Raw genomic sequence first — 21,766 nt, 5'->3', positions numbered from 1 at the left:
TAGAGTTATTTCAGTAATACTCTGGATCTTTTGGTGATTCAAACTGAAATACATATTTTTTTTAATCACCCAATACAGACTGAAAAGTGGAAAAGAGGAAATTGTACTTGTGACTCATGCGTGACAAAAACGTTGCATTATTTTGTTATCGAGCAACACTGACATCTAGCGGCCAATATATCTAAATGCAAGAAGAAAATAAAAATCTCTTTACTTCCGGGTTCTGCATGCGTAAATCCTTTGAGCTATACACGTCCAGCTACAGTCCAAACACATTTACCTTTGTGTGTGTGTTTTACTTTTCATTCGTGATGTATCATCTGCCTGTGCTGAAGAACAGACGCACTCTCCTGGAGAGAGCGGAGAAGTTTATATCTGATATTTACTTTACAGACTGCAATCTGAGAGGACGGTAAGGCTTTGTTCATTGAGCTACACCGACCAAATGTCAATGCATAATCACAAAGGAGATCAAACACTTTATTTGAGTTTGTTTATATACAGTGACTTGCAAAATTATTAATTCCCCTCAAACTTTTGTCGTCCTAAGTCGCGCATAACAGTGAAGCATAAGGAAAATACTGCCTTTTATTTGTTACAAAAAAATTGTCACGTGACTAAATGTCTTGACCATTTGAGTCTACAGCACTTTCTAGGACCAACATTCGTTGAAGCTGCAACTACAAGTTCTTTGTGTTACAACTTTATTAGCTTTACGCATCTAGACAGACACCTGTTTTTCTTTTCAAAATCTGGTAACGTGATCAAAGCACCAACAGCACTGTTTTTTTCCCTTGAAGCAAATTGAAAATGTGAGTTCTTGTGGTTTTCTTTCAGCAAAGATTTTTGTCTTGCCAGATTTGCAAAGTGCACGACAAATATATTTACAGTCGGGGTGCACCAACTGCAGTTTTTTGGCCAATCACTGATCTGTAAAAATACTGATCTACTGATTCCAATTTTTATGATTGCCATTTTTTTCGTCTCAAAAGTAATTAAATTTAGCTACAAAGTCTCTTAAGTTGGCAACAGTGGAGTGACTATTGTTACCCAAGTACTTACAGATGTGACCTGGTGACCTCTGTCAGTCTGCCCTCTTTAACGGCACAGTAAAAGGGGACAGTGGTTGATTTTTAGACCTTTGCAGAGGTAGATAAGATTGGTGGATAATGTTGCTTTATTATGCAAGTCCTGGCCAATCACCAATCTCCTGTAATTAAGGTAATCTGAGCCACTTTATTGCATGAAAGTTTATGCTTTTCACACCACAAATATTAAATACTGAAAATTTGAATAAATACTGTTGCATGCCGCTGTAGCTCTGTCTAAGTAACCTTACTTTTGCTTAATACATTCTTCATCTTTGCAGTCTATATGGGGAGTCTTATCCACTGGAAACCATCAGCTTCTTCCTGTCTCAGACCAGAATCCCATTTACTGAAGCCTCCAAGCAAAACTTTGCGCCTTATAAAACCGGTGATATCTTTGGACCAACGTAAGTGATGATTTCTGATTTCCTTTTGTTTTTATTAGCCCCTAATCTTACACATTCAAAATCCAGGAACTAACTCAATCATGATTGTTGTTCAAGATGGTGGACTTGCTGGTTTAAAGTGTCCCTGACGATCCCTGAGTCCTGGAGAGGAAAAGAGGTCCATCTCCTCTGGGAAAGTGATGGGGAAGGAATGGTTTGGAGAAATGGACAACCAGTTCAGGTAGTGTTGCAGCAACTTTTATTAAACTTAAAAATCCACCTGAACCAGATGTAATCTGTGAAATATATGTATTTTGTGTATCACAGGGATTAACTAAAGAGGGTGAAAAGACAAGTTATATCTTGTCTGACTGTCTGAAAGATGAAGAGCCTCACAGGTCAGTGCAGGACTGAAACCTGATTTAAATGCTATTTCTCAAATTTTTGAAATCTTTTTTTTCATGTTCCCATCTTTCTATAAAGCGTCACCCTATATGTGGAAGTAGCCTGTAATGGGCTTTTTGGCGCTGGTCAAGGATCCATGATCGCAGCTCCAGACCCAAGCAGGATGTTTTCTGTACAGAAGGCAGAATTGGTCATTTTCAACAGAGATGTGCAGAAGCTGCTGACTGAGTTTGAGATGCTTGTTGACATTGTTAAGGTACAATTAATAAACCAGAGCATGATAATACAGGAGTAAGACATTATGAGGGAAAACCTGACTTTCTGCACGTTTTGAACAGGAGCTCGGAGAGGCAGAGCAACGGGGCTACCAGGCGCTCTTCACTGCCAATGAGATGGTGAACCTTTGTGACCCGTTTGATTCCAGCTCCTTTTCCAAAGCTCACAGTCTGGCCCACAAGTTCTTTAACCAGCGGAATGGAGACAGCCAGCATACTGTCCATGCAATGGGTCACTGCCACATCGATTCAGGTCTTCTTTTTTTACTCATTTAATCTCAACTCTAACTATAGCAGTCCAGCAAACAGGCACTGGAATACTGCTTTGAATATTTATTTTTAAAACTCATTCTCGAAAACACAAATTCCTACAATATTAATTCATACAAAGAAGTAGAGATACTTCTTAAACTGGTTGTCAAAACAAAATACAATCACTGGTAGCTTTAAACAACCTATTTGACAAAATATGTTACCAAGAATGATACTGTCTTCAATGTTTTACTTAATGTGGTGCTATTAAACTGTTTGTCCTTGAATCATGAAACATTGTTGTTTCCAAAGTTCTGTGTTGTCTAGAAAAAAAAACTTTTTGACACCTGTACCACAACAGAAAACGTATATTCTCAGCAAGTACATTTAACGTTTCTGCTGCTTCGTCCACAGCCTGGCTTTGGCCTTACGAGGAGACGATTCGCAAATGTGGCCGAAGCTGGGCGACTGTCGTCAGTTTAATGGAGAAGAACCCGCAGTTTGTCTTCACTTGCTCTCAGGTTGTTGCACACTAACGTGGATTTTTAAGAAATTTTCCAGATATCTGTAAATATATCCCATTTTCACCCCTTTTGTTTGTCACAGGCACAGCAGTTTGAGTGGGTAAAGAGCTGGTATCCGGGACTTTTCTCCAAGATTCAAGATTACGTGAAGAAAGGCCGGTTCATTCCAGTGGGAGGAACATGGGTGGAAATGGTAAGCCTATTTAGATGAATAGGTAATAGCAGTAAATACTTCTATTATTGCTGCTTCAGCTTTACCCCTACATAAAAACATAAAATAAAAATAGTATGTCCTTTTCAGCTGTGTTCAGGCTTGTATAGTTATGTCATCTACAAACCATATATTATGTGTAACCTTTTTATATTAAGCCATAGTAACCACTACATATCTGCCTTAAAGGATGGCAATCTGCCATCAGGTGAGTCCATGGTACGACAGTTCCTGGAAGGCCAGCGCTTCTTTAATCAGGAGTTTGGCATATATTGCAAAGAGGTAGGATTCTTTATAAATACCAGCAAAACTTTACATGATCTTTTGTTAACTAATGGCTGTTATTATTGTTATTATTACAACATTATGATGTCTGATTATTGTTCTAAAGTTTTGGCTTCCAGATACATTCGGATACTCTGCCCAGCTTCCACAAATCATGCAGGGATGTGGCATTTCCAATTTTCTGACCCAGAAGCTGAGCTGGAATTTGGTCAACACCTTTCCTGTAATTATTTTTGCATGTTTTCTCTGAAAACAATTTTTTTAAGTAACTTACATTTTTTTAAATCTTTTTTTCAAAGCACAACACATTTTTCTGGGAGGGTCTGGATGGTTCCAAAGTTTTAACTCACTTCCCACCAGGGAATTCCTATGAAATGAAGGGAAAGATTGAAGATGTGAGTGTGCAGTGTGGTGCATGTAAGTACGATAAATGATGAGCAAGTATATCAGACATTCCTCTGTGCTTTACTCTGCCCAAAGCTGGTGAAAACTGTGAAGAATAACAAAGATAAAGGGCGAGCCAATCACAGTGCGGCATTGTTTGGCTTTGGCGACGGCGGCGGTGGCCCTACGCAGCTGATGCTCGATAGGCTCGGCCTGGTCAGGGACACAGATGGACTTCCCAAGTAAGTTCCGGTCTTTCACTTTAAATCATCAGTATGCAACAACAACGGCGCCCAGTCTAAGCAGGAAACACTTCCCACCCTTTAGAATTATGACGCAGTACTGTGTCACTTTGCTTTGTGTTTTAAAAGGGTGGTGCAGACATGGTTAAGTTTACAGGAAAATAAAGCAGATCTGCTGTCATTGTGCAATACTTTAGTTTTCCAGTGCCAATAAACGTTGTCATAGTTAGTTCGAGAAAATAATACTTAACATTGAAACTATATACTCACTTCCATACCCTGTTATGTGCTTTTCTCAGGGTCCAGATGTCCAATCCTTCAAAGCTTTTCTCGCAGCTGCAGGCTGACTCAGGGCTACTGTGCACTTGGACCGGAGAGCTCTTCCTGGAACTGCATAATGGCACCTATACCACTCAGGCACAGGTAGAGTCAGGACAGAGGCTGCGTCCACAGTCAAGGCTGAGTTGTTTGTTAGAATTAAAATTAAAGCTTCTAACAAGGAAAAATAAATATCTTGAGCAACACAAGTTGAGACTACATTTGTGGAGTTTTTATTTCTTGCCACACATTCTCAACTGAATTTAGGTCTGCCAAAATTTTTTATAATTTCCTACTCAAGATGACTGTATCAGGGTTCGCAGACTTCGATTTAAAGTATCAGAATTTAACGTAAGAAACTCTAGTTAAGATAGTATTACAGACTTGAAAATGGAGCTGTCTAAGTTAGGCTTGTTGCGATAAACAATAAATCAATTAATCACACAATAAATATAAATTATCAACCTCATTTTAATTTATCGACCTGTCCAGGGTGTACCCCGCCTCTTGCCCGAAATGTTCGCTGGAGATGAGCACCAGCACCCCTCCCGCCCCCACTAGGGACAAGGGTGTTAGAAAATGGATGAATTGATGGACTTTATCTGGATGTAAAAAGACTTAACTCCGGTGCTCCCCACTGATCCCTCCCATCCTAATTTTCGTAGTAAGGAAGGAGTGAACTATTGCATCAGGTAGTCAGGGTGTGCATCATTTTGTACTTTGGCAGCACTAGAGCCCCGTGAGGAGTAAGGAAGCTAAAGAAACACTATCTGGTATTGGGGACAAAAACTCAGATGGAGCTGGTTTCAAAGCTGAACGCAACTGCAGTAGTATGGGAGCATTTTGGATTCAAATTAAATGACCGGGGCGAACTGCTGAAGCTTTGCGAGCCGGTATGTCACATTTGTCATAAATCAGTAGCAACCAAGAGCGGAAATACAACCAACTTGCATCCAAACGGAATCATCCAAAGAGGTTTTCCCAGCTGGGAAAAAAAAAGTGCAACCGGTGGGCTGTCTCCGTCTTCAAGTAAGCATGTTTTTTTTCTTAAAACTTGAGACAAAGACTGAGGGATTTTCCAAATATAAATACAGGATGCAATGTATGCAATTATAGGCTTAAATTTGTAACAGGTAGGGTGAGCCAACTGTTAACGTACAAAAATGATGTTGCAAAGTGGTGCGCGCTCACAGACAGCGTAGTTCGCTTAATTGCTAAAGAGATGCCACCGTTTAATATTGTTGAAAAGCCAGCATTTCGAAAAATGTTGCAAAGATTTGATAGACAGTACGAAGTTCCCAGGAAAACATATCACAAACGGCGATTCCACAACTGTACAACAGCAATAAAGAGGACATACTTAAGGAGAAAAAAGTCATTTCATTATACTCTGCTATGTCGGATATGTGGTCAAGTTCAAATATCACCTTGACCATACACTATTTAGCTGCTGACTGGACCCTGTACTCTAAATGTTTAAAAACCAGATATGTCCCAGATAACCATACTGCTGACACCCTTGGAGAAAACCTGTTACCTTTCACATTTTGTTTATACAAATTGCAGTTTTGCCCATCTTCTCTATCTAAATCTAATGATTATTGAAAGGCAATATAGTATACAGACTTCATAATCTGTTCTCTTTTGGTTGAATGTAGTTTTTATTTCCACTTTGGTTTTATGTGGCTTTTAGTTTTTATTCATGTGGATTTTTTGTTAACAGAGACAGAGTCCATTTTATTTTTGCTTTTGGTTGTTTTGTTTATTTTGTTTACCAGTTCCAGTGTTAAGTGTTTTTTTGGAAATAGAATGTATTTATCTTTGGAAGGATATACGTGCATTATTATGTCATTACCATTACATCAGTTTAAAATGGTTTCCAAACAATATTTATTGCAATAATTTTTGAGACATTTAATTGCTCAGCAAAATTTGTTAATATGACAGGCCTAGTCTAAGTTGCTCAGATCGAAAAAATCTGGACAGGGTTATTCTGATAAATAGCCCATTATCACAATTATGAATTGAAAACTACATGTAAGTTTTAAGTTGTTCTGTTTAAAAAAGTTTGGAGTATACTGATAAAGTCCAGTGAGGTCCAAGATTTCTTACTCAAAACTCAGAATTTGAGTTTGGAAAAGTATGGGATTCTGAAATCAAAATGTTGTCAGTTCTCTAATAAACATCTTGAATATTTTGCCTGTCAAATTTAAAATAAGCATAGATGTAGCTTTAACACACTCATGTGTCACAAGACGACAGTTCTGAGTTTCTAGACACTGAACTATGGTTTTTTGCACCACTGCATTCAGGATGTTGTTTTTTTTTCTCTGCAGATTAAACGTGAGAATCGCCAGTGTGAGACTTTGCTTCATGATGTCGAGGTGGCCAGCAGCTTGGCCCTCTGCCAAAGCGAGATGTTTCTTTATCCTGCAGAAAAACTGCAGCGCCTCTGGAGGTTCAAATATAACTTCAGATTCAATCAGAAGTATTATAAAACACATTATTTTGATATTTGTGTTTTTTTCTCTCTCTCTGAAAGGCTTCTTCTCCTAAACCAGTTCCACGATGTGATTCCTGGAAGCTGCATAGGGATGGTTGTGGAAGATGCTCTTAACTATTATAAAGGTACAATGTTTAAGATAGGAGTTTTGTTTTTACATTTCAAACATATCTTGGGTACAATATTTCTCCATCCTATTGAAGATATCAGAAATGACGGTGGGGTCCTTCTGCGGGAGGCATTGGAAGCCCTGGAGCCAAAAGGAAGCTCTCCTGGTGTGTTTAACTCTCTCCCCTGGGAGCGATGTGAAGTCGTTCAGATTACAGATGGACCAGACAGTTCCAAGCTAGGTAAGCTTAATATTCAGAATATGTAGGTTCTTCAGGTTTAAAGTTAAAACCTTCTGCTCTGTGGTCCTGCAGCTCTGGTGACCGCTCCCAGCGTTGGCGTGGCTCCTGTCAAAGAAACGCAGCCTGCGACTCCAGTCTCTGTCACTCCTCAGGTATTCGCTACAAAGAAATCTACATCAGCACTGTTCACATTTTATATTTCTAACCGAGTCCTGTGCATGTTTTCAGGCGGATGGCAGTGTCCTTATGGAGAATGGGATTTTACATGCAGTCATCAGCAAAGATGGCACACTGGCATCACTGTGTTTAATCAGTGCTAACAGGTAAACTTAGACCATAAGTTTACTCTTATATGTAATCTGTTGGCATATCTAATAACGACCGCTGACGCTTTCAGAGAAACTATTTCTGATGGCTCTTCTGGAAACCAGTTCGTCATATTTGACGACGTCCCCCTGTACTGGGATGCATGGGATGTGATGGACTACCATCTTCAGACAAGGTCTCATCACTGTCACTTTGTTACAAACATCACAGAGTTAGGAGGAATGTGTTTTGAAAGATTGTGAAATCTAAAAAAAACTAACTCTTTAGGAAGCCAGTAGTGGAAGTGGTGCAGCCTGTCCAGGTAGCATTCCCAGGAGGAGTCAGAGGCAGTGTCAGCTTCACCCTGAGGATCAGCGATAAAAGCACCGTCACGCAAGAGATCATCATGGATGCCATGTGTCCCTACATCAAGTTCAACACAAAGGCACCCTGATTTCTGATACAGCTTTCGTTTCTCTCTAAGATCTCTTTGTTTGTCCATCTGAAGAATACATCTGTGTAATTTCAGGTGCAGTGGGCAGAGTCGCACAAGTTTCTAAAAGTTGAGTTTCCTGTGCGCGTACGAAGCCCGAATGCGACATATGAGATTCAGTTTGGTCATCTGCAGAGACCCACACACTGGAACACATCGTGGGACTGGGCTAGGTTTGAGGTATGGCAGTAAAAAGTCATGCATCATTTCTTGTTAGTCGTGACCACATCATTGTTTTTAATGTGTTTTCTTACCAAGGTTTGGGGTCACAAATGGGCCGACCTATCAGAGCACAACTTTGGAGTGGCACTTCTGAATGACTCCAAATATGGTTATTCAATCCACAAGAACACAATGACTCTTTCCCTGTGAGGTTTCCTGTTCTTGTTTTACCTCATAATACCGGTTGAGACAAATTTAGCTTTTAATTGTTGTAATTGCTATTTTTTTTAGACTGAGAGCACCAAAGGCACCGGACACTACTGCCGACATGGGGAATCACCAGTTCACATACGCCATCATGCCCCACTCAGGTAGGTCTGGTTTGTTTCTGATGTAAGCTGTTACAAAACAGACACTCGTTGAACATATGTGTCTTTTACAGGATCCTTCCAGGATGCTTCAGTTGTTCAGTGTGCTTACAGCCTCAACTACCCTCTGAGGCCAATCCAGTGCCGCCCTGACTCTGCACCCTGGAGTGCCTTCTCCCTCAGTCCATCAGCAGTCGTCCTGGAGACCATTAAACAGGTATTACATTATTAGCCAAGCTCCAAAACAGAAAGTGATTTATGAAACAGTATCTTGTGAAAATGTTCATGTCTCATGAACCTTTCTAGTTTTGAACATGTTACAAAGCTTGATGTACCTTATTGGAATTTTATGTCACAGAGCTACACAAAGTAGTGCATAATTTTCAAGTGGAAAGAAAATAAAATATGATTTTCAAATTGTTTTAAAATTATTATTACTCCAACTTTCCTAAATACAATTTAGCACAACCACTAAAATTAACACAGCAAGTCATCCCGATCACCTCGCCCCCAAAGTAAAACACGGTGGTGACAGCATCATGATGAGGGAATAGTCCTCCTCAGATGGGTGGAGCTAAATACAGAGTAATCCTGGAAGAAAAGCAGTAAGGCTTCTAAAGGTTCACCTGCCAATAACATAAAATATACAGCCACCGCTACAATGTATTGGTAGGGATTCTTTTATTTCAAACTATACTATATACAGTAGATCACCTTTTGTAGTATTCGGAATAAATTTTGATAACTATTTTAAAGGTAACGACAAATTACTGTGTTGTAGAGCAGTAAAAAAACAGTAAAGATTTTTTTTTGCCAACCTCTGGCATCCCTTAATATATTCCCATTCAAAGCTTGAAAATTTCAGGGAAAGTTTGTTTGACAGGCTCTGAAGTGTCGTTTGCCTCAACAGGTAGAGGATGGAAACGGGAACCTTGCCGTGCGTCTCTATGAGTCCAATGGGAGCAGTGTTACTGCAACTCTGCACAGCGACCTTCCAGTTAAGGAGGCATGGCAGTAAGTGCTTCTAATTTCGGTTTTTATTATGGTCCTCTATGCTCATTTGGAACGATTTCATAAGAACAATGCCATTTCTTTCAGCTGTGATTTGTTGGAGAGGCGAGACCCCACCCAGCCAGCACACATCACATCTGAGGGAATCTCTCTGAACTTCAAACCCTTTCAAATTGTGACGCTTCTGCTCTGCTTTTGATTTATTCCAGAATGTTTTAAACTCAGAGGACTTGAAAGAGGGAATATTTGGTGTAATTCTACTAAAACAATGTGATCACTTTGCAATAAATGAATAACCACATTTTTCTAGCATTTTTTTAAAATGAGTTTTTATTTTTTTTTTTAAATATATATACAGGTAAAAGCCAGTAAATTAGAATATTTTGAAAAACTTGATTTATTTCAGTAATTGCATTCAAAAGGTGTAACTTGTACATTATATTTATTCATTGCACACAGACTGATGCATTCAAATGTTTATTTCATTTAATTTTGATGATTTGAAGTGGCAACAAATGAAAATCCAAAATTCCGTGTGTCACAAAATTAGAATATTACTTAAAGCTAATACAAAAAAGGGATTTTTTAGAAATGTTGGCCAACTGAAAAGTATGAAAATGAAAAATATGAGCATGTACAATACTCAATACTTGGTTGGAGCTCCTTTTGCCTCAATTACTGCATTAATGCGGCGTGGCATGGAGTCGATGAGTTTCTGGCACTGCTCAGGTGTTATGAGAGCCCAGGTTGCTCTGATAGTGGCCTTCAACTCTTCTGCGTTTTTGGGTCTGGCATTCTGCATCTTCCTTTTCACAATACCCCACAGATTTTCTATGGGGCTAAGGTCAGGGGAGTTGGCTGGCCAATTTAGAACAGAAATACCATGGTCCGTAAACCAGGCACGGGTAGATTTTGCGCTGTGTGCAGGCGCCAAGTGCTGTTGGAACCTGAAATCTCCATCTCCATAGAGCAGGTCAGCAGCAGGAAGCATGAAGTGCTCTAAAACTTGCTGGTAGATGGCTGCGTTGACCCTGGATCTCAGGAAACAGAGTGGACTGACACCAGCAGATGACATGGCACCCCAAATCATCACTGATGGTGGAAACTTTACATAGACTTCAGGCAACGTGGATCCTGTGCCTCTCCTGTCTTCCTCCAGACTCTGGGACCTCGATTTCCAAAGGAAATGCAAAATTTGCTTTCGTCAGAAAACATGACTTTGGACCACTCAGCAGCAGTCCAGCTCTTTTTTTCCTTAGCCCAGGTGAGACGCTTTTCACGCTGTTTCTTGGTCAACAGTGGCTTGACACGAGGTATGTGGCAGTTGAAACCCATGTCTTTCAAGCGTCTCTTGGTGGTGGATCTTGAAGCACTGACTCCAGCAGTTGTCCACTCCCTGTGAATCTCCCCCACATTTTTGAATGGGTTTTTTTTCACAATCTTGACTAGGGTGCGGTGATCCCTATCGCTTGTACACTTTTTCTGACCACAGTTTTTCCTTCCCTTTGCCTCTCTATTAATGTGTTTGGACACAGAGCTCTGAGAACAGCCAGCCTCTTCAGCAATAACCTTTTGTGTCTTTCCCTCCTTGTGCAATGTGTCGATGGTCGCCTTTTGGACAGCTGTCAAATCTGAAGTCTTCCCCATGTTTGTGTAGGCTTCAGAACTGGACTGAGAGACCATTTAAAGCCCTTTGCAGGTGTTTTGAGTTAATCAGCTGATTAGTTTGTGGCACCAGGTGTCTTCAAAATTTAACCCTTACACAATATTCTAATTTTGTGACACACGGAATTTTGGATTTTCATTTGTTGCCACTTCAAATCATCAAAATTAAATGAAATAAACATTTGAATGCATCAGTCTGTGTGCAATGAATAAATATGATGTACAAGTTACACCTTTTGAATGCAATTACTGAAATAAATCAAGTTTTTCAAAATATTCTAATTTACTGGCTTTTACCTGTATAAATAAGTATAAAATTGTTTTACAGAAAGATTTGGCTCCACGTTTATTTGCTGTTTTTTCTGGTTACTCTCCCACTTCGTCTCTCCTTGCCTGCAATAACAAGCATGAAAAAGAATTTTCAAACTCTACATCGTTTTACAAAAAAATAAAGCGTTTTTAAATGTGTTATAATCCCAGGTGTTTACCTGCAGCAGGTTCCACGCTGTTGCTTTTCTTTCTACGTGCAGTTGACTTGGTTTCACTCTGCTGCGTTTCTTCCTGAGTCTTTTCAGCTTTTCTTCTCTTTGAAACAACTTCCTTCGGATGTGGAGGGTTTTCTTTGGGGGGTGGTTCCTTTTTGACCACCCTCTTTTTTGTTGTGCTCTTTTTCATGCTTTTGGCCACCTGAATAAAGGAAACTAGTGCTACTAACAGTTCACACAGATTAAGGCTTTGAGCAGTTAGTGACCTTTACCTTTTTCTTGTCTGTATAATCATGGTCATCATCTTTCTTTGCCCTCTTTTTTATCTTGGGTGATTTTGAATCTTCAGAGGGGGAAAAAAGCGAGTTATGAATGATTCAGTTGTTACACTTACTCAGCCTCTTCGGTAGAAATTACAGAATGATTATTCTGTAATTTCTTTGCAACAAATGTATACTTTGCTACAAATATATAATCAGCTACTTTGCAACAAATATATAATCATAAATAATGCCCTTAAGTAGTTCATTTTCATAACTGCATATTCTGGCATTTTAAAATAGAGCACAAAAACAATACTCAAATAAAGTGACTGTAGATTGTCCCTTATAGTAAAAATTTGAGACTGGCTTTCCTATTAAGCATTGATTTACTAATGTAAAGGGATTTCCTCCAGTTGCAATCCTCTTGTGCTGCAGATAACAGATAAGCTTTGCAGGACGGAGCCTCATTATGCATCTTTTTTGTTTGTTTTTCTTACACTTTAGCCCATATTTCAATCAGACTGAGATCCTGTTTGTTGTTAAAACTTGAGTTAATTCGCCTTTCCTGAACAAAAGTTCATGCTCTACACTCAGCGGTGGGATAATCCTGAAATTTTTTTGTTGCACCTTTCTACTGATGGTGGGAGCAAAGTGTCAAAACTGTCATTGTCCACCTGTGTATTCACTGTATATGTCCTGCATGCATACCTTTATCATCAATGATGACATTTTTAGGAGAATTTTAAAATTGAAAGGATCTGAAGTTAATTTATTTCAGTAAGTCAATAAATAAATCACTCATAATTCAAGTGTTTATCCATTTGATTTATGGTTACATAGTTTACTGTTTATGGCTAAGAAGAAACTCAAAGTTTACTTTTTTCAGAAAAGATTACTATAGAAAAATACTGAAATATTATAATATGGCCTGTCAAATCTGAAGTCTTTTATGGGGTTGACTTTGACAGTTGTCCAGTCGACAATCACAAGCACTCAATTACAAAACAAGTTGGCTTCTTATGGAGTGCTGGGAAAGAAAGTGGCAGGAAAAGTGGATAAAAAGGGCGTATGCAAACACAGGGGGAACTGCAGCCTTAACAGAAAAAGCACTAAAGCCCATTGAAGAGTTTCAGGAAGGCTCAAAATATTTTGACTGCAGACTTCCGGAGGCCTAAAACACACACACAAAATCCAGAACAAATGCTACACCTGCACATTCCTTGTGTTCAGGAACTTCTTAATCAGAAGCAGACGATGTGAAAAAGGACTGTTCTGCTCTGTGGAACCAACATTCTCTAAGTAAAGCGACCAGATTCTACAAGAAAAGTGAAGAAGCCTGAAATCTGAGTTACTGGTGTGAAGCTCCCATAGATGACTGTCATCTGCTGATGTTGGTCCACTTTATTTCATCAAGTCCCAAGTCAGGACAGTGCTTTTTTAACATTTCATCAGTGTTGCAGGCAGACTGACTCCATTCCACACTGCAGTGATGCAGTACTTCATGCAAAAAGGAGCTGCGACCAAGTATTGAGTACATGTACTATACAGTTTATTGATATACTTTTAAACAGGCTGACATATCTATTTTACAAATGTCTTTGTGTTTTTAGTCGTATATAATATTCTAATAAGTGAAACTGAATCTAGGAATTTCTTTAGTTGTAATCATCAATAATAATCACAATGCCCAAAAATGAACACTTGAAACACACTGTGTGAGTATGTTTCACTATTTGAAATAAATGACTGAAATAAATTTACTTTATAGTATTATTCTAATTTACCTTGATATACCTATACCTAGATTTTTTCTGGTTTACAATGTAAACGTAAAGTTTAGACTCAAGTGATTGTGGATTTTCCTTCAATACTTTCAACTTTAAGCTCTATTGTTAAGGCTCTGTCTCCAGTCAGTCAGTCCTCTTGTGTTTTAGAATGCAATTTAAAGGGATTTCCATATTTTCATTCAGATTTTGCAATGCTTTCCCCTGTACCTGGTCTGATCAAAATAACAACAGAAATGTCATTTAGTTATTTTTAGGTACGTTTTTAAAAAAATCACAGTGTTCTGAGAGTTATGCATTCAGGTGTAATATTTACCTTTGGGTGCCATGGGCCCTGGGTCTCCCTGGAACAGAGCAGAATCTTTAATTTTTACAATAATTTGAAACTTCATTCTAAAAAATACCACTTAATTGTCCCATTTACTCGCCTTAAACCACATTGTTCTGCCATTGTGGTCCCGAACTGATTTCATTCCATCAACATAATAACACCGCAGCCATGCCTCAAAGGCAGAGTAGTCCATCTTCTCAGGGTCGTAGCCCTTACCGCCTATTGCAGAAAATTTGTCATAAGTAGAGATTTATCTTAAGATTGTAAGGGAGGAACTGGACAGGAAATGAAAGAGAGCACACCTAAGTTGACGACCTCCAGAGGAACTGTATGAGAAAGTCTGAGGACATCCCCTGCCTCCCGTTTAATTGCTTTCTTTTTAGCCCTCTCTGGAGTCTTTTAGGAAGATTAACAGTAATTCATGTCAGAAAAAAAAATGCTGAAGTTTCTCGGGAAAACAAAAGTGAGCCCGTTTCTTTTTCACCTTTGTGTCTGCGATCTCGTCTTTCACTGGCTTCCCGTTCTCAAATTCATCCTCTAACTGAAGGCCTTCCAGTACGTCCCTCGCACACACAAACGGTGGGATATTCAACCTACGACAGAAGCAAATACAGTACTGCAATTGTTCGACAAAACAAAATAAAAAAACTGGAGACGTGCCATTCCCATACAGAGACAAAAAGCCTTTCATATTGAGAGTCTAGGAGACTAAAGTAACTTGTGAAAAAATGAGAATATGTGCTTGGTTCAGTCTGTTTTTCCAATGAACAAGGACACCCTGTTTCTTCCAGGAAGAAGCTTGGATGAAAGGAACCTTTCCAGAAACAAAAAGATATTTAGTCTGCCACAAACCAGATTTATTGCGTTTAATTTCATTTGTTTAAAGAAATATTTTTGAATATATGTAAATGTTATAAAGCAGCCTGAAGTGATAATTACCCTCAATAACAAATGGAGGGAAAGTTAATCTTACTTAAACTTACTTAGTTTACTTTATCTTCCTAATTTAATTTAAAAAATTAAACATGTTGGATAAATTCATTAAATGTTTGCATTTCAATCTCTGACTTTAGATGATTATAGGTCCAAACTTAGAACTATTTCTCCACTTGCTTCAAAAATGTTATTACAAAAGACCAATATCATAATGGGATTTTTAGTACAAGAATCTTCTATAGCATGTGTCAACTCAATATTGGTTTGGGCTTCTTTTGCAGTGTGGAATGGAGGTGACCGTAACGGTATATAATAAGTTGAGCTTACTTTGTAACTTAACTTACTGAAATGTCACACATGCATTTTTTATGATAATTTTTCAACTTGGACAATGGACCTGCAGATTGTTAATCAGGAACAAATTATTTGAAGATTAATAGCTAAAACTTGGTAAATATTACAGGATTGTTGCCAGAGCGGCGTTTCTTATCATTTGGATTTGTGAGCATGTTGCTTTAGTGTTTAAAAACGTTCTGAGCTTAAGTGTGTGGAATATATCATGTTATTTTCATGCATGTCCATCACCTGTACAGGATTTCAGCTCTCAAATAGTTCCCAATACCATTGAAGTACTTTTGGTTCAGCAGGACCTCACAAATCGGGCGATCAAAAGCCCGATCGCTCAGATGAGACAAGACATTCTCCCTGCAAAGACGATTGCAAAGATCAATCTGAAAGCAGAATTTGGGATAAGTTGGTGACCAGTGACATTCTCAGCATTACAAACCTGAAACTCTTGTACTCAAACATGATGCAGGGCCCTCTGTCAGGCTGCCAGGTTCCATTGGGTTGCCAGCTGCCAAACCTTCGTGTGTCTACAAAGCTCAGCACTCTGCGAGGCTTCTCCTTAGTGTAGAAACGTAGATGGGCATGTTTAGGAACTTCTTCTTCTGACGTAAAGCGAAAATAACCCGACATCCCGAAGCGAAAGACTATGTCCATATGTTGATCTGCTTGTCCACCTTTCGATCGCCGGTTCCCATCATCGTCACTCTTCATGGGCGTTAAAGTCAGCTTCACTTCCTTCCCTCTGGAAGTGGCTGTGATGCGGTATGAATCACAGGTGAAGGCCACTTCTGGACATTTGCTGACTTCAGATTTTATAACCGTTCCACCAAAGACCATTCCATCGCACATTTTGTTGACATACAGGCTGGCCAAGTGGAGTTCGGGTCCCTCAGGCATTTTGATGGAACAAGTGCAGATGTGCTGCAGAAGAAGAGAATCGGATAATGATAAATAGAGTACCTTGCAAAAGTATCCGCTGAACATTTAACTTTTTTTTTATAACCACATAGGGATTCCTATGTCAAACTCAAATTAGTGAATAGTTATAAAATGGAAAATGTGAATCTATTTTGGAGGTTTTTTTAACAAATAAAAAACATTTTGTTTTCCATTAATTTGAATCAGATCCCTAATTCAATACATTTTAGAATCATATTTTGCTGCAAATACATCTGTGTTTTGAGTTCATTCTCAACCAACGTGTGTTTGCCCATTCTTTTTTGCAAAATAGCTCAAGCTCAATCACACTGAGTGTTGTGTCTTGACAGCCATATGCAAATCTTGCCATAAATTCTCACCTAGATTATAATATGGACTTTGACTGGGCCTTTCTAGCACATGAACAGACTTTGATCTTGTCTGGGGTTGTTGTTTTGAAGGTGAAACTCTGACCCAGTGTCTTTTTGAGCTTCTAGTTGAGGGGCCTTCAGATCTGGGCTTTGAGGGTCAGTGTCCTGCATTTGAGAACTTTCTAAAGAGAAGCCTCCTGTCTCAACCATGTTTCTCTGTAGGGATGGTGTGTTCAGAGTGATGTCCAGTTAGCCGTCTCCCAGACGTATTTACATGTAGACCAAAAGCTCTATTATACTTGGTTTTCAAGTATGCATGGAATTTGCATTTTATCCCTGAGCATGTATGGGTTCTCTCCAGATCCACTGGCTTCCTCCCACAGTTCAAAAATATGACCGGGAACAGCTTTATTCTTGACACTCTTCCATAACGGACAGATTTGTGGAGTTTTTTGTTGTTGTTGTTGTTGTTTGTTTGTTTAAGTTGTCCTATCAACACATTATTCACATCCAGGTGTCATGAGTACTAGCTGCTTCTATAATTAATGCTCTCCAACTAAGTAGTGTTTTCCTTCCAATTGTGTTAGTCTATCAGACAGATTGTCAATAAAATACATTGGGGTTTGCCGCTGTTGTAAGACTATGGAAATTATAAGCAATCAAGCAAGCTCACTAAAAGCAGCACTTTGAGCTGCTTTTAGTATGGAGTGCTTTTACATAAAATTGATTGGTTGATTTGTAGCACATTTCAGCAGCAATGTAGTTCGAAGTGCTTTACATCATTAAAACATACACACCCAAAAAAAGCAAAAGCTAATGTTGTAAGGCACTGAATATCATCTGTCACAATAAAACAAAACACGGAGTCCATTGATAAATAACAAACTTTATACTGTAGCCCCCCTCCTTGTGCTGGAAGAAGTGATAGTATGGACTAGCAAATCATCCATCAACCCTCCAAAAGCCTCAAATTAAGCTGATTTATAAATATTTTTACAAACCATCTGAAATACAGATGCACACTAAACATTTTTTTCTTTGTTTAACCCGAGCAATGCTTTCTGTGTAGTGTAAAGAAACAATGCATTTATTGTGGAATTTGACATACGCGTGCAACACTCACCCAAACCAGGAAGTCGCTTCCGGGTAAAAACGGGGATTGTTTAAAGCGGACACAACTGCTGCGACATATATTTCAACGAATATATGCTTTCTTGTTGCTAATTTGTATAAGATATGCCCCAAGACCTTTGAAGCATGAGTTTGTAACCAAACAAGTTGTGCAATCGCTGTCGCTCCGAGATGATGAATCTCGCGAGATGTTGCTTGTGTTCAGTAAAGGAAAAAAAATCTTAACATGCAATATTCTTTATCTTTTCAACAAATTGAAATAGTTTTAAAAATAATTAAGTTTGTATTTTTAAGCAGTTTTTTCTTTCTTTTTGCAGAAAAGGCACCCCAGATAAATTATGTTTATATCTAAACCAGATGCTTTATGGGATATGTAGGAGATGAATGCGAAAAGTTGCTTAACTTTTTAATTTGCTTTCTTTACAACGATGCATTTAAAACAACAAAAAAATTATAGACGATTCAAATAAAATCATGTCAAAAATTATAATTATTACAAAAAAGAAAAAATGCCTATGTGTATAAAGGGATAAATTATAGCAGGAAAAAAATACCACCAAATACTAGCAAGGTGAAATACACAACTAAATATCAGTACATTCAAGTAAGAAATTAAACTTTATTTTAACATGAACAAATTCAAGCAAATAATACTGTACAAGATACAAATATGGCACTTTGGCAGTTCATCAGCATCATTTGTATCTCGCTCCTGATCAAAGGTTTGTTCTTCATTCTTCATTGTAGTGCATTCATCATGGCCTGTGCTTGTTTGAGCTCTGTGAAGCAGACACCACATTATTATGGCAATCAATAAAAAAAAAAAAAAACATGATAAGGGGTAAAAAATACTAACCAGTAAGCAAAACTCTGAACTTATCTGGAGAAACGGAGACTATGGTTGTGTCAGAGGAGCCTGGCTCTGCTCCTTGTGTCTGCAGTTTAAGTTGTACCAGGGGTTCATTTACTTCTCTTAATTCACTGGAGCTCAGAGTGTAATCGACACGCCAGGACACTGAGTCGAGTCTTCTCACTGCAGTTCATAACAGGGCAAATTGCACATCTCAGTGAATGCTCAGTCAGCAACTTCAAAGCAGACAGCAATCATCATCAAAAAAGTTCGCTTTCTATTTAATAAAGAAGGGAGGCTGACATAAAGACTTACATCTCAAGCTGGTATCTCTTAGTTTGTCTTGAAGAGCAGAATGCTTGTCTTCATAGGACTTACAAAGCCCTGTGGCATGTTCTGTGGAAATAATTTTTTTTAAATAAATAGATTTAAAGAACAGATGCATTTTTATGACAAATACAATTTTAAAAACCCTGCTGACCTTAGCATTTGAGGAAAAACAACAGCATTGAATCATAAAATATTGTCTTAATGGACCACAAAAACTGCTGCAGTCCAGCAGAAAAAAAAAAAAAGCCAAGCACGAACCTTTAGGCAAGCCAAGTTGCTGCAGCTCACTGGACAAAGACTCGCTATCAACATCGTGTTTTGCAGCACTGGACAAAATAAAGCTGAGCACTGCCACAGTAGCTTTGATGTCTCCGCTTTCTAAAAAAAAAAATATCATAAATGCTAAATGATCATTCAACGTTAAATCAACATACCCCAGTGCAAACGTTTTGTATTCATTACATCTAGCATGTTCCAGAGTAATAACAGGAGAAATAACATGCAATCTGATAACAGTTTTAAATGCACTGAGGAGACACATACCAAACTTTGCATCTGCAGTCAGCTTTCCAACTTTGTCGTACTGCAATAAGAAAGACGGCACAGAGAACTGTTAAGTCCGATGTATATTATATTATATATTTAGATGATTCTGAGTAAGCGTGTCTAACATCTTACATCTATACCCTCGCCCAGTAAATCCTTCAACACTTGAGCACACAGAAGTTTCATCTTCACACTCGACTGTATGAAAATGGAGTAGAAAATTAGCATTTTATATTACACTTCCAGAGCAATCCTGAGTATCTACTTAGCTACTTACAATCTTTGCTAATGTGCTGATTTCGGCCAGAACCCAATCTGGGCAGTCCAGATCCCCACAGAACCGGAACCGCTGCAGAACACAGACAACGGTATGAGTTGTTCAGCAACAAACAAGATTTACTTACTGTGACAACAGCAGGTTTGTGTCACGGGATGCTATTGTTATTAGCTTAGCATGCTAGCTACATGAATGCTATCTTAAATGGCGACTCTACTCAGTTGACTTAAATAGCATTAAAAGCGGTGAAAGACATGCAGCGCCATGTTTTCTGCTAATTTTGCTAAATCATAAATAGAAACTACTTAGTAAAAATAACAATTATCATGAATGGGTTATTACCATTTGAGTAGCTCACTGGACGGAAGTTCGTTTCTGATCAGACAGTGACGTTTCAAGACGTGACAGTTTGATTCTTCAACCGTACGTTTTGGCACCACCCCATGTACTCTGCGTGAGGTAAAAAGAAAAAAAAAAGGTTTTAATAATTTAACTTGGACAAAACGTGATAAAACATCAGTCAAGAGTTGACCCAATATGGTGACTGTTATTGTAGTATGGTGAAGTGTGACGTTTAAGAAGATGTCTAAAGAAGTTTAGATATCTGAATATATTAAACTGATTGGCTGATTTGCCTTTTGCGTTAACAAGCATCTGACTAGACATATAAAATGTTTTTGGAATGTTTTAATTCTTTCCTCAAAAATTCTCTTGGGCATGCGTACCATCAACTTTGTGATAAGATAAGATAGATAAGATAAGATAAGATAAATCTTTATTGTCATTGTCACAAGGACAACGAAATTCAAAGGGTGCCATCAGTCGGTGCACGTGCCCAAAAACAAAAAATAACTGTCTCACAATTCACACACAACGCAAGAATCAACAAACAACTGGCAAAAAAACAAAAGAATAAGAACAGCCACATTCTCACATACATCATTTATGATGATTAATGGTTGTTTTTGATTGCATTTAGTTTTGTTATTGCTATCGGGTAGAAACTGTCTCTGAGACGGTTGGTTCTTGTTCTGGTTGCACTGTATCTTCTGCCTGAAGGCAGCAGTGTGAACAGAGAATGTCCAGGGTGAGAAGTGTCCTTTGTGATGTGTTGTGCTTTTCTTAGACAGCGGTCGCTGTGCAGGTCCTCCAGTGAGGGGAGAGGGCAGCCAATGATTTTTTGGGCTGTATTCACAACCCTTTGGAGAGCTTTCCTTTGAGCCGTAGTGCTGCTGTTATACCATACGCAGATACAGTAAGTCAGTATGCTCTCTATGGAGCACTTGTAGAAGGACACCAGCAGCTTCTCCTTGATGTTGTTCCTCCTGAGAACCCTCAGGAAGTACAGTCTTTGCTGGGCCTTTTTTATCAGCTCGAAGGTGTTCATGTTCCATGTGAGGCCCTGCTCAATGTGGACCCCCAGGAAACGGAAATCAGCTACCCTCTCCACACATTTTCCCCCAATGGTTAGTGGTGTAATGTCCGTTTTATTCCTCCTGTAATCTATTATGAGTTCTTTTGTCTTTGAGTTGTTGAGGAGCAGATTGTTCTCCCTGCACCACTGCAACAGCCGCTACCATCTACTGTTTTTGGCATAATACCAAAAACAGTAGATGGTGTGTTTGGAAAAAAAAAAAAACAAACTGCAGAGTTTTCAGTTTTGCCAATGTTCTGTTTGTTAGGAGGGCTTGAATCTCAAACCAGTGCTGGAACAACTAACTCCATGGGTCCCATTTGGTTGTCCAGTAATAATGTTCCATGTTTTCAGGAAGCTCTCTCATAACATTATATTCATCGGTCGCAAACTAAAAGAAGCGTGGAAAACTGTGCAGCACAGAATTCTGTCAAATGTATTACAGCGATAATGTGAAATCGAAAACAATGCATTCAAAAAAGGAGAGTTTATGACATTATTCCAAAATTTAGAATGACAAAGACCAGTAAGGCATTTTAAACAGCAAGAAACCC

The 21,766-nt window shown here is 38.7% G+C and overlaps 3 protein-coding genes across 3 annotated transcripts; 1 reads left to right on the top strand and 2 right to left on the bottom strand.

Annotated features, from left to right (window-relative positions):
* The first annotated feature begins 204 nt into the window (after positions 1–204).
* man2c1 (mannosidase, alpha, class 2C, member 1) lies at positions 205–9,875 on the top strand. The gene is made up of 26 exons (XM_028043222.1): positions 205–412; positions 1,370–1,495; positions 1,592–1,715; positions 1,802–1,872; positions 1,958–2,135; positions 2,218–2,407; positions 2,821–2,927; positions 3,013–3,123; positions 3,331–3,423; positions 3,533–3,649; positions 3,726–3,821; positions 3,907–4,052; positions 4,352–4,475; positions 6,707–6,828; positions 6,913–6,998; positions 7,077–7,223; positions 7,296–7,375; positions 7,452–7,546; positions 7,621–7,725; positions 7,818–7,974; positions 8,059–8,202; positions 8,281–8,390; positions 8,476–8,555; positions 8,627–8,769; positions 9,463–9,566; positions 9,651–9,875. The coding sequence occupies exons 1-26, from the start codon at positions 228–230 to the stop codon at positions 9,760–9,762; spliced, it is 3,153 nt and encodes a 1,050-aa protein (XP_027899023.1). The 5' UTR covers positions 205–227; the 3' UTR covers positions 9,763–9,875.
* Positions 9,811–17,957, bottom strand: neil1 (nei-like DNA glycosylase 1). Its single transcript, XM_028043224.1, has 11 exons — positions 17,788–17,957; positions 15,815–16,296; positions 15,613–15,732; positions 14,576–14,684; positions 14,394–14,487; positions 14,189–14,310; positions 14,077–14,104; positions 11,986–12,056; positions 11,717–11,915; positions 11,531–11,621; positions 9,811–9,918 (listed from the first exon to the last, which is right to left on the bottom strand). The coding sequence occupies exons 2-10, from the start codon at positions 16,270–16,272 to the stop codon at positions 11,575–11,577; spliced, it is 1,248 nt and encodes a 415-aa protein (XP_027899025.1). The 5' UTR covers positions 16,273–16,296; positions 17,788–17,957; the 3' UTR covers positions 9,811–9,918; positions 11,531–11,574.
* A 437-nt stretch (positions 17,958–18,394) lies between these two features.
* commd4 (COMM domain containing 4) lies at positions 18,395–20,274 on the bottom strand. The gene is made up of 8 exons (XM_028026880.1): positions 20,141–20,274; positions 19,799–19,870; positions 19,654–19,719; positions 19,519–19,558; positions 19,234–19,353; positions 18,961–19,041; positions 18,652–18,828; positions 18,395–18,574 (listed from the first exon to the last, which is right to left on the bottom strand). Exons 1-8 carry the CDS (start codon positions 20,141–20,143, stop codon positions 18,534–18,536), a joined length of 600 nt encoding a protein of 199 aa, XP_027882681.1. The 5' UTR covers positions 20,144–20,274; the 3' UTR covers positions 18,395–18,533.
* Positions 20,275–21,766: the final 1,492 nt, after the last annotated feature.

Source organism: Xiphophorus couchianus, chromosome 2, assembly GCF_001444195.1.
Source record: "Xiphophorus couchianus chromosome 2, X_couchianus-1.0, whole genome shotgun sequence".
NCBI lineage: Eukaryota > Metazoa > Chordata > Actinopteri > Cyprinodontiformes > Poeciliidae > Xiphophorus > Xiphophorus couchianus.
The sequence above is the reverse complement of the archived record's forward strand: the minus strand, read 5'-3'. Positions and strand labels throughout refer to the sequence as shown.

Excerpts from the sequence above, each read along its gene's own strand:
- man2c1 (XM_028043222.1), top strand. The coding sequence starts at position 228 with ATGCGTAAATCCTTTGAGCTATACACGTCCAGCTACAGTCCAAACACA. Across the intron at positions 3,822-3,906 it reads TGAAGGGAAAGATTGAAGAT|CTGGTGAAAACTGTGAAGAA; the intron begins GTGAGTGTGCAG and ends CTCTGCCCAAAG. Across the intron at positions 7,975-8,058 it reads ACATCAAGTTCAACACAAAG|GTGCAGTGGGCAGAGTCGCA; the intron begins GCACCCTGATTT and ends GTGTAATTTCAG.
- neil1 (XM_028043224.1), bottom strand. The coding sequence starts at position 16,272 with ATGCCTGAGGGACCCGAACTCCACTTGGCCAGCCTGTATGTCAACAAA. Across the intron at positions 14,105-14,188 it reads GCAGAACAATGTGGTTTAAG|GGAGACCCAGGGCCCATGGC; the intron begins GCGAGTAAATGG and ends GCTCTGTTCCAG. Across the intron at positions 11,622-11,716 it reads CAGCGTGGAACCTGCTGCAG|GCAAGGAGAGACGAAGTGGG; the intron begins GTAAACACCTGG and ends TTGTTATTGCAG.
- commd4 (XM_028026880.1), bottom strand. Across the intron at positions 19,042-19,233 it reads GCAACTTGGCTTGCCTAAAG|AACATGCCACAGGGCTTTGT; the intron begins GTTCGTGCTTGG and ends TTATTTCCACAG. Across the intron at positions 18,575-18,651 it reads GTTCAGAGTTTTGCTTACTG|AGCTCAAACAAGCACAGGCC; the intron begins GTTAGTATTTTT and ends TCTGCTTCACAG.